The following is a 16,139-nucleotide window of genomic DNA, read 5'->3' on the forward strand; positions in this document are numbered from 1 at the left end:
TCTGCCCAGTACAGTGCTGATTGCTCAATATCAAGCTACTGGCTCAGCACAGATCACTGTTTTGTACAGGACCCCAGCTCAGTAGAGTTTTCACTGCTGAATATGAAGCTCCTTGTCCGTATAGGATTACCATCTCAGAACAAAGCCCACTACACAGACCTTTTTCTGCTTTTGCTGGTTGCCTCATCATTTCATTTTATTGATAGTCATTAAGATGGTTTCTGTGATGTTGGAGGGATTCGGATGAAAAAACAACAAAGCACTGCACTTAAGGGACTTTCAGACACCTGGGATCTACTGTTCATCTGGCATGAAATGCAAGCCTAACCTGCAAGAACACATACACATTCATACACAGACAATGAAGCACACACACACAAGAACAGGCATACAAACACCAAAGCACAAAGCTACACAGAAGCACACTCATACATGCAAATAATGGTTTATGCACTGATGGCAGGGTGTGTATTTCAAGGGAGAGGAATTTCTAGCAGAGGAGACAGGAGACTGTTGGGGCCTGTATGAGATGGGAGCCTGGGACAGGGAGCATCTGTCTAGCAGTATAGTCTGTGTGTCCATGGAGATAGTTCATCACTCAAAGATTTTAGGCAAGGCTGAGGCTGAGGCAGCACGACTAGAGAGAGGGCACTTAGGACAATAGAGCATCAACTACAGAAGACGGGTGATTACAGTGTCTGCCTTTGTGGGTTTAGGGACAGAGAGTGTGTGTCCATCAAGAGAGAATGTATCCTTTCAGTGACACAATACCATCCTAGGTCCAGTCAGGCTTGTTTGTAAAACATTTAGCTCAACCCTGGGTAGCTGTGGTTTCGAGAATTCAGACTTAAACAAAGGATCAAGTGTATTTAGAAGTACCAAAACAACAGAATACGAAAGTCACACAACACAAAAGAAATCCAACACCAGCTTATAAAAACAGGTCTTATTTTTATACATTTTTAGACACCAAAAAAAACAAAAGCCACCAGAGAGCTTCAGAGATATTGATTTTCAAGTAAATCACAAATCACTCATTTTTACTCAAAAAGTCAACAAGCATTAGCAACTACTGTGGTTAGCAGAAACTTTGTGTTTGGGTACTCCGGCCTGTTGTGGGTGACCAACTCTGGAAGGGATGAGGTCAAGGGGGCCAGTAAGGTTTTGTTGGACAGTTACCTTGTTACAAAAGCAGTCTGCGGGCCAGATCCCGGCTCTATCCACAAGTTGTCATAGACATCAATGAAGTGGTCCCAATGCAAGGGAGGGAATGCAATATGCTGTAGGATGCTGAGGATGCTGTGTGGTTGACGAGGGACTTCCTCAGGCTACTCTTCGGTCAATGGCGCTGATAGGCCAACTTTGGCCACAGGGATTGCTGTCCCGCAAAGTCCTGGTAGGTCCAATCGCCACTGAAATACTGGTGTCCGGTCACAGCGAAACAATAGTTCTTTGGGGTGAAGGTTAGCTTCTGTCTTAGCTGACCGAACTGCACTCTGATGACTATACCAAGTCCAGCCGACATAGGTGAAACTTTTGAGCACCAGATTTCAGGATCAGAAAACGTTTGAGCATCAGCATGTCAGCAGTCAGTGGCAATCAGTCGATTGTGGCTACTGTGTAGCGAAGGTGCTCTTCTTCAGCTTTTATGGATCTGTAACAGGAAGTCAGCCAACTGACTCTTGGAGTTCACCTCTTCTGTTTGAGGCTCATGGGTGACGTTTCCTCGAGCCATGCACCAAAGGCACAGTCTCTCTTTGCTAGCCCAACGATGAATAGGTGCAGTCCAGCCTTTGATGCAGCCTCTCTTGTCAGGTACAGGTTATCAGAAGGGCAGTCAATTTTCAGTCCTCTCTACAGTCCAGATATGATCTGAGACGTGGGTCCCAGGAGTGTAATATACCTGCCCAGAAATGCTCTCTGGGATGCAGAGGTTACTAGCCAATGGGCTACCAGGTCCTATCCCGCCTGATGATGACTTCCTGCAATGTGTGCCAACTAGCTATCCCAGAGTGTCCTATTCTACTCACTCCCAAGATGGCAGCACCCCTCGCTTGGTGGGTGGAATTAGGTAGCAAGTTTACATTTCTCAGGTATAATTACTGGCAGCAATTATTATCGCTTTGGCTTTTATCGCTAAGTGGTGCCTTAACTGCTATAGATACGGAGAAATCTTGCTCCATTTTTCAGGAACTTCTAAATATTTGGAGGTGATTCCTTCCCTTGTTCCATCATCTTGGTCTCTTTGCTATCGGTGACAGCATGTGCTCATCCAGGCACCCTCGTGATAATGTTCCTTGTATTTCAGGTATTTGGCATGGACCTATTAGTGTACAAGTAAACCCTTAGTGGCCTACATGATTTACATTATGTTCCCCTCCTTCCAGATGCTGCACTTTGGACCCACCTAGGCAATCATTTATTCTACCCTGACATGGGGAGCCCCCACTATATATATCCATCTCAATTACTTTATTAGGCCCCAGCTGTGTGTTTGGCCTTAGGCACTTTACCCACTTCTTCCAGGTGGCAGCTAACTCTGCATTCTTATTCCCTTCTTCTTTATCCCTCGTTTATCTTTCAGTTATTCCTTTCTTACAATTGAGTAAAACTTCTCAGGGATTTAATTATAATCTCCTGATGATGATCATGTTATGGTTATCGGATCGAAACGTCCTCCACCTTTGCGCACTGACCTTAAAAAATGTATAAAGTAATGAACATAACGGCAGAATTGCTGCTGTAGATTTGTTTTTGTATGTAAGTCACACATTATTGCCTGAGTTTCTTTGTTTATATGATTGTGTGTCCTCTGTGTCCGTGTCTCCACCCAACAACTTTGATTTATTCATTAAATAAATGTGATTTTAATGTTCACATGGTCATTGTGTCTGGGCATAATTGTCTAATTCAGTAAAAGCTATAATTGTGTGTTATAGTGTCCCTTGTTCCGTTAAAGCAAACAAAAGGAGATGATGGATAGAGCGCTGAAACTTTTCAGACATTCACCCCCAGTCACAGATCTGGGTTGAATCCATCATCATTCTTTAGCTCACTTCACCCCCTCAGTTCAGACCCAGCTATATGCAAATCATTCTTGACCCAGTGCCTCATGGGAACAGTCCAGCCCGAACTGCCAAGCCAGGTCTTCCCTGAACCGGAAACAAGCATCCTGGGGCCGGTTTCGGAGTAACACCCCTCAACAGCCAGGCTAGCTTGAATCCAGTAGCAAATTGAGCAAGGGCCCGAAGTCTGGGCATACCCTGCCAACTTAGGGCGAACAAAGCAAACACAAGGAAAGGATGTAGGGAACGCTGAAACTTTTCAGACACTCACCCCCACTCACAGATCTCGGTTGAATCCATCATGGTTCTTTAGCTCACTTCGCCAACTCAGCTCAACCCAGCTATATGTAAATCAGACTCGACCCATTGCCTCATGGGAACAGTCCAGCCTGAACTGTCAAGCCAGGTCTTTTTTGAAACACAAACAAGAATCCTGGGACCGGTTTTGGGGTAACACCCCTCATTAGCCAGTCTAGCGTAAATCTAGTGGCAAAGGGAGCAAGGGACTCACGTCTGGGCATACCCTGGCAGCTTAGGGCGAACAAAGCAAACACAAAGAGATGATGGACTGGCCGCTGAAACATTTCAGACAATCACCTCCAGTCACAGATCTGTGTTGAATCCATCATCGTTCTTTAGCTTACTTCGCCACCTCAGTTCAAACCCAGCTGTGACTCATGGTAACAGTCCAGCCTGAACTGCCAATAAACACAACAACAATTTATTAAAGAGAGTATGTGTATGAATTTATGAGACCTTGTTCATCAAAATCCACTGCAAGGTTTCGACGATACAGATTTTACAAGTTTTATCCCTTTTAAATGCAACTGCAAAGAAGCATTGGTCAACAGAAAGTTTGTAAACTTTTCAAACGTTTGAAAGAGTTAGTGTGAATTCTTTGGCCCAGGTTGGGTGACCAAATTCGACTAGGGGCCAGAGAGGATACTTAGGACAGTTGCCTGGCCACCAGAGCATTTTTAAAGCAAGTTCTAAACTTAATAGGACGACTGCCATAGACATCAATGAAGCGATCCTGATGCTGAGGATACAGGTCGATGGGGGTGTCTCTGTGGTTGTCAGTCGGTCCACAGGGAAAGAGGGGCAACTTATGCTACGGAGATAGGGTTCTCACGAAGTCCTCTACACTGCAATAGTCAGTCAGACGATGCTGCCCTACTGGACACTTTTCACTACAGTTGGGGTAAAATCCTCAGGTGGTAGCTGGTGTCCCTTGAGTAAGATGAATCTGGTATAAGATAGCACTCATGGGTCTGGCTGACATAGGTGCAACTTTTGGCTATCTTTGATTTGTTCTTTTGTGCACCTGACTGTAATAACAAGGGACTAAAAAAGCTCTTAACTAATCAGAGGCCAGCATTTACAAAGGATAATGACTCAAACCAATGAAAAATATGAGCGGAGCTTCAAGTCTATACTCCAATACAGCATGCCTCGCAGAGCAGCACATGTGCTGCCCAGGCTCGACCTAAAAATGTGGAGGTAAACATGCAAAAAGAGGCATTTCATTACATTTTATTTCTCTATTTTCCTAATCTAGTGTGGGATCCTTTTTATGTGCGTTTTCACTTTATCACTGTTTGAAGTGTTGCACAAATACTTCACGCATTGCCTCTGAATTAAACCTGGCTGCTCTGTGCCAATCTCTACCAGAAAGTTAAGTACAGGTTAAATGAGGGTTGGCTTGCGCCTCACCCTGACAAGGATTGTGGTTGCCGCTTGACCAGGGCTATCACCGCAGTCAAGAAACAACCCAATTTCTCACACCCTGGGTACCCCTCGTACAATATACCAGGGACTTGTAAGTAATTTGTCCTATGCCATTTGAGTATAAGCCAATCAAACATGTACTTTTAAGGGTTGGAGCACTGGCACTGATGTCCGGTTAGCCGGCCTCAATACACTTTGGTAGTGATCATGCAAAAAAGACATTTCATTACATGGCCCTCCTCCAGATGAAAGGTTATAGGCAACTATCCTACACCCTGGTAGTTCTCATTATCTATGTGAAAGAACCTGGAAAGGTCATCTGCATTGGCATGGTAAGTTCCAGGGCTGTGCTCCACAGTAAATCCATATCCAGTAGGAAAATGGACCACCCCAATAATCTGGGGTTCTCTCCTCTTATCTGCTTAAGCCACCTGAGAGGCCTGTGGTCAATTTGAATTCTGAAGTGAGTACCACATACACAGGGTATTAGCTTCTTCAGGGACCAAAACTCAGCAAAGGCTTTCCTGTCAATTGCACTCCAAAGCTGCTCTCTGGGGAGGAGCCATCTACTGATCAAGGCACCAGGTTGATTGTGGCCCTCATCATTTACCTGTGACAGAACTGCCCCAATCCCATGTTCAGAAACATCTGTCTGGACAATAAACTATTTACTAAAATCAGGGGCCTTTCAGACAAGTGCTGAGCACAAGCTTCCTTGAGAGCTCCATGGTCCTTTCAACACTTTTCAGTCAAAATAACGTTTCTGGGCTGTTTATTAGAAGTAAGCTCTGTCAATTGTGCCACAAAGCTACTATAAGCCTAAACAAAGCCTCTCTGAAATGATCTTCTTAGGAATTCCACCCTGGTGAAGATTCCAAGGAGGGCCCTAGCTACTGCAGGGGCAGTAACTGTCCTAAGAGGTATATCTTGTGGATACCTAGTGGTATAGCCTACCACCACCACCACCAGCAGCTGTTTCCAGATGCTGCTTATTGGTCTAGGGGACCAACAGTATCAATCCCCACCCCTCAAAGGAAGTCCCCAACTACAAGTAGTGGTATCAGGGGAGCCTTTGGCTTGCCCCCTGTCTTGTCACTGGCTTGACCGATGATCACAGAAGCAACATAATGCCTTCACTTTCTCAGACATCTGAGGGAAATACAAATGGTTGACCAAACTTTGCCAGGTCTTGGACTGCCCCTCCAAATGTCCTGCTAAGGAGATGTCATGGGCCAGTTTGAGGAGGAACTCTCTGTAAAGTTGGAGGAACACCACTCTCCTGGTTGCCCCTGGTTTGGAGTCCCTTGCCTCCTTGTAAGGGATTCCTTCCTCCCAGTGTACTTTATGTTACCACTGACATCACCTTGGTTTTGCCTGATAGCCAAATGTGTCAGACTTTCAAAAGTTGGGCAAGTCTTCTGTCCCTGGCGTAAATGATCTCTGGGGAGGACCTCCGGCTCCATGAAGCTCTGCCAGCTCTGGAACTTTTGCCAAAGAAGCAGGCTCCTCTTCAATCAAGAGGCCTTCCGCCTTAGGGTTAGGTTTCTCTGGGCCTGAGGACTTTTGGAAGTTGACTCACCAGCCTTCCTGTACTTTATCTTGTTCTTAGGGACTTGGACCATTGTTCTAGGACCCCTTGAGTTTCCGTCAAGGCCTATGTTTGCTCTAGTGGAGAGACACACACACACTTTGAGAGACCCAGAATTTCTGCATGAGTACCTCTCTCCACCTCTGCCTAGGCAGAAGTTACAAGGTCCTTTCCCAGAAGACACTCTGCTGGAATGGCAGGGACACCGCTACCTTCTTTGGCCAGCAACCCCTCCCCACTCAAAGTCCGCCACAACCATGGGACAGGACCTTCTAACATTGTCAGAGTTGGCAATCTAGTGCACTTCACCTGGGATTATTTGGTCTGAGGAAACCAGCTTAACCATGACCATGATTATGCTGATACCTATATACCACAGAGCCTGTACCTCAACCTATTTGATTTTTGGCTGCTGCCTATAATTTTCCATACTTCAAGGACAGTGAGTCAAGGTTCAATATCCTGTCCACCTAGGGAAAGTAAGGCAGCCTCTGTGTAACCTTTGGAATTCTTGAGGAACAATTTTCACCCCACCCCTACACTAACAATGCCTTTTGGGGCGGTTAACTGTGGGTGACATTTTGGTGCATACAGCATCTCTCTTCTTGTGCCCTGGTTGCCAAACGTCAAAGCACACCCCAGCCTTTGAAGAGTTTGAATTCCTTCCCAAGTACACCTTTTCTTTTAATCAGGAGCTCCCACCCTTGGGCATTCTTTTGGGGCTCCATAGGAATTTCCACCCTGAAGGGGGCCTGTCCTCTTTCTTAGGCTCACCTCCATAGGACTTCTTGGGCACTGTAGCTCGTACCCATTCATCAGCTAACTTATCCAGAACTGGATAGCTAGGAATCTACTAGGTGTTGATTAACTTCCCTTAGGAACAGTTAGTTTAGTATGTGCTGCTTCACTATTAAATTGTAGAGCCCTTCTGTAGTGCACACTCTGTTACCCTTGATCCAACCTCCCAGTGGCTTTACAGAAGCATCTGCAAAGTCAATCCATGTCTGTGTTGCCCCCTTTTATGTTTTTTCCTAAAATTGTGTATGCAGGCTTCAGGGCTGAGACTAAAGAGCTCAATGAGCACCTCTTTCATGTGTGAATAGGACTCGGCCACCTCATCTTCAGGTTTTAAGAGTCTGCCCCTCCACTGAAACAAGTTCCCACAACAAGGACCCCCTGTTTTTGGCACCCTCCGTCCTCATCCCTGGAGCCCTCTCATAATATGCTAGCCATTTGTCAATGTCATCCTCCTCAACATGTTTAGAAACAATACCCTTGGGCATCCTCGGATTATAGGCTTCCCATGCAATTACCTTTGTGTCTTTGTTGCTGCCACCATGTCCTTGGGACCTTAACCCAATCATGATCCTTTTCTCCTCAGAGGCCAGTCTGTCTTAGGCAACCAAAATGCACTCCAATAACTCTCCCGTGTCCAGCAGACTTGGATGCAACTTTAGAGCATCAGGATTTAGTCTCTCAGGCTGCACGTGGTGGTCATTGGCAATCAAGCAATTGTGGCTACTGACTAGCGAAGGCGGGCTTCATCAGGTTTTGTGGTCCTGGAGCTGTAACAGGAAGTCAGTAAACTGACTCTTGGAGTTCATCGTTTCTTTCCGGGACTCTGGAGCGACTTATCCTCAAGCCTAGCACCACAGGCCTCTCTTTGTTAACCCAAGGATCACCAGGTGCAGTTCGGTCTTTAGTGCAGCCTGTCTTGTCTGGTCCAGAAAACTATTGTGATATACACTTTCAGGTGATACATTGGAAAGTGAAGGGTCACTGGGAGAGTCTGCAGTTAATAGCAAGTGCCCTCACTGACCAGAAGGTGGCATCCTTCATCGGGCCATCTCCTCGTTGGGCTAGCGCTGCAATGCCTAATAGGCCCCCCGAGGCCCCTCTGGTTTATTGGTAAACTTGCACTCCTAGGTGTAGGTTCATAGTATTAGTGACCCTCCTATAGTAAGGATAGGGTCCCTTGGGGGTCGAAGACGTAACGCGACCCATTATAAATTGTTCTACTATATAGGAGACGGTATGCTGGACCACGCAAACCTCCTTGTCCTCCTATGTTGATGATATTTTGGAATGTTCGCCACCATCCATGATCCCATATAGGTTGCACAAGAATTGCTCCACTTAGTATGACAACACGTTTGTTAAGTTAAAGTCTTAAAATGTGAATTTCGCACACAGAAGTGGGATGTGTTTGGATGCATTCTCTCCTGAAGGTATATATATATCTCCCATCTATGCATTAAGTGCTTTTGGTTTCCTCTAAGACTAGGGCTCCTCCTCTGAGAAGCCCGAATGTGTACATAGGATTCTTAATCTGTATGTGTGACTAATTTGGGGGGACAGCTCTCACACCTGTCTCTTAAAGAATTTGCTGCTATCTGCTTCTGGAGTTCCATCCACAGCTGATCACCAGCCAAACACTCTCAACATGCCATGACACCACTAACATCAGCTGTGCTCTCATACACACAACACAAAGCACAGGCCTTCACCCCCTAATGTATGGGGCTTCTTAACTGTGGAAAAACTAATCTGGGCGAAATTCACATACCAAATGATACTAGTAAAACATTCACTGAACATTGATTTTGCATACGTGTCCACCTCTTGGTAACTTTATTTCCACACATTTTCTTGTTCACGACATGAATGCTACAACTAATCCACCTCCTCAATGTATTCTCTAGTTATACTTCTTTAGCAAATGGTTGTAAAGTGGAATCCCTTTCGTGAGAAAAAGGCCTTTTTATTGTTTAGAATTTCTTTTTGCCCTGCCTTACTGACTTTGTCAATGAAATAATATGTACTCTGTCTTCCTATTTCTAGAACCTTGCTGGAGGAGTCCAAAAAATAGCTGATTTTTTTAGTCTTTCTGCAACTGAAGAACAAATCCGGCTTATTGCAGAAAGAGCCACATTTGATGCAATGAAGGCAAGGTCCCAAGAAACACATGGTGGCTTCGGCCATGCTCTTTTCAGAAAAGGTAATTGCACATGCTCTAGGGTGGGGTTGTCTGGAAGCACTATCCAGTTAAAAAAACATTGTATTCTGGGGGCAGATAACACAATCTTGTGAGAAAAGTATAGTTCAATTTCATACTTTAGAGAAAAAATGTTGTAAGAACACATAGATAAGATTATCTCTAATAAACACTACATTAGTTAGTAATTTTTTCATAAACACATTCTTTTTATTCACTCTTCACATCATCAAAAAAAAAAAAAAAAAAAAATATATATATATATATATATATATATATATATATATATATATATATATATACACATACACACACACACACACACACACACACACCGGAATCGTCAATTTATTTATTTATTTATTTTTTTTAAACCTTTATTTGCAAAAAGCACAATACACAGCGTCTGCCTACGACCCCACGGGGCCGGCCGCTATGACATATGGGAAAAGGATAAAAAAGAACCAATAGGGCAGAACGCCGTTGAAGCAGTCTCTGAGCGAAGAGTATAGTGTGAAACATAGGACCATGGCATGAGGATAGGAAAAGGTTTAATTTTATGATTTTGTCGAATACAATTTAAAAAACTACGAAGAGAGTCGAAGCTAATCATTGACCAGGATAGTTGTCATCATTCAAGGAGCACCCGGAAGGAGGCGTGATAGAGGAAGGCATTAGTCAGAAAACAAGTGACCACCATCAAAGAACTAGGACCATCCGCTATGTCACATAAGGGTACGATACAATAAACTCCCTAATAACACCGAACCCCGACCCCAAAAGAAGCAAAGAAGTGTAGAAGATAAAGAGACAGAAGAAGAAAAAGAAAAGAAAGAGGGCCATAGAAACAAAGAAAAAACATAAAACACATCCCATCCCCCCACCCTGCATACCAGCGGAAGGCCACGGCCCACCCCCCCCCCCCCCAATAGGCATGCCTGTCGCCCCTAGAGAACCCCCAAGTGGGAAAGAGAGTAGAGAGAGTGAGAAAAGACCATCCCAATCTCCAACTCTCAGAAAAGACGGGAGGAGGTAAGTTCAACATACTCCCGGTCACCACCAGCCCCGTAAACATCCCCCACCCCAAGTATCATCAGCACGACAGAGGCAGCAAGCAAATCTGTAGGTGGGGAGAGTCATTTCCAAATGTGCAAGTAAATCAGACAAAAAGCAGTCCCACCCCAGTCCCCGCCCGTCCATGCGTGCATCACACTAAAGAATTCGCCTAGCCCCGGCCCGATCTTGGGTGGCCCCACGTATCCACCCCCCGTGAGGAGCCACAAGCGTCGGAGAAAGAAGACAGCCTGCCCCAGTGAGAACAAAGAGGCAAAATGGCCGCCCTCGATGATGAAGAAATGTCCAGGGACAAAATGGGCGTCGCCAATCCAAACCAGGGTCCACAGATAGAAGGAGCTGCATTTTCAATATAATAGGTCTTTGCATTGCAAATCCCAACCCAATCCCCGCAAGTCAAGAAAGCAGTACCACAGAGAGACTGCCTAACCCTGGCCCGATCTCGGATGCCTCTCCGAACACACCCCTCGATGACTGCCAACCCCCTCTGAAACAAAGAGACAAAATGGGCGCCAAGAAGGAGGGGGAGACTCATAGAAACAAAATGGACGGTGCCAAATATCCAAAACTTCGTTGATCTCAGCAAAAAGGGCCTCCGAGTTATTCTGGTAGTACAAGTTCAACAGATGAAAAAACGGAGGCTTCAATGAAAGAGCCTTCGAGGGGGCCAGGAGTCGCTTAGCCGGCAGTCTCGTTGTTGATAGTGGTAGCGAGTACAAAGAAGCAGTCCCCCTATGGGGAAACAAAGTATCACAGGCAGAGTTGGTAAACGGCCATCTACTTGCGCCGAACCAATCGTCCCAGGTCTCACCACCGCCGAAAGTACTTAGTAGCACTGTAGCGAACTCAGACACCAACAAGGGAGTGTGCGATTGTTGCTGGGAACAGTCCCTCCGCGTCTGCCCCGAATCGAAGGCTATATCATCAAGTTTCTCGCTTAGCCTGTGGGAGCAGTGAAACAGCGCCAATCGCAGATCACCGAGGGCAGTCAGGATATCACCATAGGACGGGGCAGGCTGCGGTCCCCCTGCATCTGGAGCACAAGAGGGTATATTCGATGCGATCTCCAGCCCGGACATGGTGTCGCAGTCCCAGGGCGAGGGTGAGCGATCCTCTCCATTCCGCGATTCAGCGGATATATTCATCATGCCGATAATCCGGTTGCAAAGACATGGGGGATGCGGCATGAAAACAGCAGCTGCCCCGTCCACCGTTGCCGTCAGCTGTAGTCCAGCGTCGTCAGCGAGGAGCCCCCATCGGCTAAGACAGATAGTCAGGGCGAACGGGCAACCCACCGGTTCCGGGCAAGCCCCGTAATGGAGTCCGAGCAGCACTCACCCAGCACTGAACAAAGAAACCATTCGTGCAATGCGATCTACCCTCCAGGCATGAGATAGTTGCAGCATGCGATAATCCAAGGCAATCAGTGCGCAGCGGTCTGGGAGACAGAAATAAGCAGCTTTTCCCAGGCTCCGGGCGTCCTGCGGGCAGGCCGGCCGTCACCGCTCCGGCGAGGTCCAGCAGCAAGCGGCGGCTTACACCGGGGTCCAAGGCGTCGGGACGGTTACCAGGCTATCTCCGCACTCCGGACGGGCAGGGACTCCGGAGGGACATAGGCGAAATCAGCAAACATTCCCCGGTCTGACAGCCGGGAAAATAGAGCAGGATTCAAAAAGGATAGCAATGCGGGGCTCAAGGGCCGGCGGAGCCGGGAGCCTACACGTCTGCTCCGGTCGCCATCTTGGAATCGTCAAATTTGATCCATATTTAAATATTCTGGGACATTACAGAAAACCACACACATTTCAACCAGCAAAAATGTAAAATTTGTATAAGTTCCCAGTTTCCTATACAAATGACAGGCGTTCAGTTAGTAATATCTTTTCAAAATCCTCTAATATTTGACACTCTTTATTACGTTTCTTTTTATCAAATCATAAATTCCTTTCTGCACATTAAAGTCAGTTGAACTTTGCTACTGCAAACAATTATATAGTTACGTATGCAAGGGTGCGCCTGATATTTCTTCTAGTGTAACTTAACAATACTCTTTGAGTCTCTTGACTCTGTTGTGCCCACAAAGGTAATTATTGTTTCGTCCAAATGTTAAACGCGTCATTGCACATTGTTCACTGCCTGGTTTAACAGTAGTCCTAGACACAATTTGATAAAAGACAATACATATGATATGAGTATTACTTATTCATAGTCAACAAAAAATCAGACTTAATCTGCACAAACGAACAACCGGAGATGTATTCTTAGCTAATTCAGCTGGAAAAGCAATGAACCCAACACAACAGTATAAGGACAAATTATACTGTACTTTATTTACATATTCATAAAAATTGTTTCACCAAGAGGAAAAAAGAAAAGTTTGGTGCTCAAGTGATGAGAAGAAAAAGGTTGTAAGCAAAGGTTTATAATAATTCAGTGCAACAAAGGAAATATTTTTACATTGCACATATAAAGCCTACCCATATACAGTATATATACACTATTATACAGGGGGACAGGGAAGGGCTGGTGTAGGCTTTGAGAAATAAAATGGGGGATCGTCAACGTTTCGACCCTGGCGCAATAAGGGAAGTTCACGACCTCTGCTGCGGGTCTTCTTCAGGACAGTAGGGGGACGGGGGACGGGAAAGCACCACGAAAGACTTGAAAGGTGTAGCAAGGCCAGATCAGTTGGGCAGGGACTTACGAAGGAATATAAGGTCCACGTGAACCATAACTACGTCCTCCTCGCATACAGCAACCGGTACATTGCTCACTGCTTTACCGGACTAGGCATTATTGATATCGATTACTCGTTGTATACCAACCGTTCATCAACTGAACTCGGAGTCAGAGGTGTACTGCCCAACTGATCTGGCCTTGCTACACCTTTCAAGTCTTTCGTGGTGCCTTCCCTGTCCCCCTGTATAATAGTGTATATATACTGTATATGGGTAGGCTTTATATGTGCAATGTAAAAATATTTCCTTTGTTGCACTGAATTATTATAAACCTTTGCTTACAACCTTTTTCTTCTCATCACTTGAGCACCAAACTTTTCTTTTTTCCTCTTGGTGAAACAATTTTTATGAATATGTAAATAAAGTACAGTATAATTTGTCCTTATACTGTTGTGTTGGGTTCATTGCTTTTCCAGCTGAATTAGCTAAGAATACATCTCCGGTTGTTCGTTTGTGCAGATTAAGTCTGATTTTTTGTTGACTATGAATAAGTAATACTCATATCATATGTATTGTCTTTTATAAAATTGTGTCTAGGACCACTTTCTTTATATATATACATTTACCCAGGTCCTATTGATTGATTGGGTTTACCCCATTGGTTTCAATGGTTTAACAGTAGGCCTGGGAGGAGTTCGCAGAGTTCCATGTAAAAAGTCTGTTGCACTATGCCGAGTTCCACAAGCGGCTGAGTAATTTAGGTTGCGCCATTCTCAGTGATTTTTAACACTGGGTGTTTGTCCTACGCATGGAAAGTCAGTGCAAACAGCACCATGTGCAAGAGGGTGCTGCTTCTTTCTACTGCTTGAGTAGATGTTCTACTCAAGCGGCAGCTTACTCATCGCGAACAGAAGGTTTCTCAACATGAGTGGTAGCGACCATCCGCGACTGCCCGCATTGACATATCTCGCTGGGAGGTGGTCTGGAGTAAGATTTTTATCGCTTGCACTCACCAACTTAACATTGACAAGCTCAAGGAAGGAAAAAAACTGCTACGCAGAGAAGAGTTTTTCAGAACTACAGGCACTACGCGGAGTGGGGTAAAACTCTACAAGCGGAATTTCACACCCGGCCTATTTAAGAGTATACTTCAGATAACTTGGTAATATAGTGCTATTGCATTCAATTTCAAGAGATTGTTGAGAGCCTTCATCATCAGTTTCATTGAGCAAATTACTTTGTAGTGGGTTTAACATACTTGCTGCCCACTGTTATTCTGGAACCAGTTTTACATATTAATGTGGTTCACTAAGGAGTGACTGATAGGTGTTTTATCACCACTTTGGCTAACCTGTACAACTGAAGCAGCTTGTGTGCCACTTCACCCTAGTTAAGGATCAACCACGTTTCAGTTGTCGTTTAATAGAGAATAGTCCGTTTTCTTATCTTTACCTCCCAAAAAATGTATGTTATCAAAAGACCTCAGCCTCAGACATATAGCTTATTCCGTGTGACTACGATTATTCTAAAGGTTTGAGAACTAAGCATTATTCTATCCATAATTAACACTTGTCTTGCTGTATTGAATCTATAATTCTTCAGTACACCTAGAACACATCTATATTCTTCTTCCTGTTTTCTTCAAGATAGACCATTTCATTCTCAAATAAGTGGAGTTCACTTTTGAGTTTAATCTGGGAATTCTAACTTAAAGTAAATATAAGATTTCAAAATTACATTTTTATACAATTTAAAAATATGGTAGGGTTAGGACATAGTTCTGTCTGACATCTTTTGTTAAGAGTTAAGCCTGGGGAAACGCCTGTTCCCCACCCCCCCTTACCCAAAACTATCCTGGCCATATTCACCACAAAGCCTTTCTTGTGTAGCATCAAACAAATCTCTCTATACTGTTTTCTACAGTTTTTCCGGACCTGCACTATTATACATGGCCATTTGGGTACCTGTAATTGTCATTTGGGACATCATTGTACAGAACAGTGATATGCAACTTAAATCGATGTTCCATATTTCCGGTCCCCTTCCCAAGTGCTGCTTGGACATGTACAAAGAAAGACACCTCTGGTAAGGACTGCCACAAACCGAAAGCAGGAGATTCCCATAGATCTAGCATATAGACTTAATTAGGGATATAGCCTTTAATTTCGCGAAGGAGCATCAGTACTAAATTGTGCGCGCTGCCCCATTCTGCGATCAGGCCATCTCTCAGCACTACGTTTGTCATGCTACGGATGAAAGGCACCCACAGGTTAGAATGAGAGCTGCACAAGTCATCACCAGTGGCAGCTCCTCCGCAAAGGCGAGGAGCGTTGCCCCACTGCTTTTCAGCAGCGTAAATAAAGGAAAAATAAAATGATAATAACTCAATGTTATTATCATTTTATTTTTTCCTGCTGCAGCAGCTTTCAGAGGAGCAGTAGGAGATGGTGGTCACTCTGTAAGTGTGCATGAATGTTTGGCTGGCTGTCTTGGGCCGGCCAAATAGTCATGCGCACTTTGCATGTTTTCTACCCAAGCTGCATTACAGCCTGGGTGGAGAATATGCCCAGGTTCCCAGTCCCCGTCTGAGCTGCGAACCACGGTGTTCAGACCAATCACACTGCTCCATTACAGTGTTGTGATTGGCTTAGGGGAGCCTGAGTGCTTCTTTTTCTGTCCGGAGTGGAGGGACTATGAGGAGAGACACAGCAAGGAGGTAAGTGTATTTTTTTTTCCTACCCCCGCCGTGCCACGCCGGATCCGTGCCAGTTACCAATGGGCATTACAAACCCCGTTAAGTCTGAGTTTATACAGCTATAGCTGTATAAGGTGGTAAACATCTTATAAAGCAAAACAATTGTAAATATGTTGATAGAGGGCTTAAAATATGGTTCCTATATTGGGATAAGAAGTCTTCAAAGCAAGTCTTAAAGTTTATGTGTCCAGCACCGAGATGCTCCTCTGGGAGAGAGTAACGCGTGATAGCAGGTTTAAATAATAATAATAAACTT

At 44.9% G+C, this 16,139-nt stretch overlaps 1 protein-coding gene across 1 annotated transcript in view; it reads left to right on the forward strand.

The window, feature by feature from the left end:
• LOC147727346 (sulfotransferase 6B1-like) overlaps positions 1-16,139 on the forward strand; it is a 106,443-nt gene that overhangs the window by 60,669 nt on the left and 29,635 nt on the right. The window contains exon 6 of the mRNA XM_086961436.1: positions 9,223-9,379. Within this exon, the coding sequence (XP_086817562.1) occupies positions 9,223-9,379 (157 nt within the window). The remainder of the gene's footprint in view (positions 1-9,222; positions 9,380-16,139) is intronic.

This window comes from Lissotriton vulgaris, chromosome 3_1, assembly GCF_964263255.1.
Source record: "Lissotriton vulgaris chromosome 3_1, aLisVul1.2, whole genome shotgun sequence".
NCBI classification, from domain to species: domain Eukaryota; kingdom Metazoa; phylum Chordata; class Amphibia; order Caudata; family Salamandridae; genus Lissotriton; species Lissotriton vulgaris.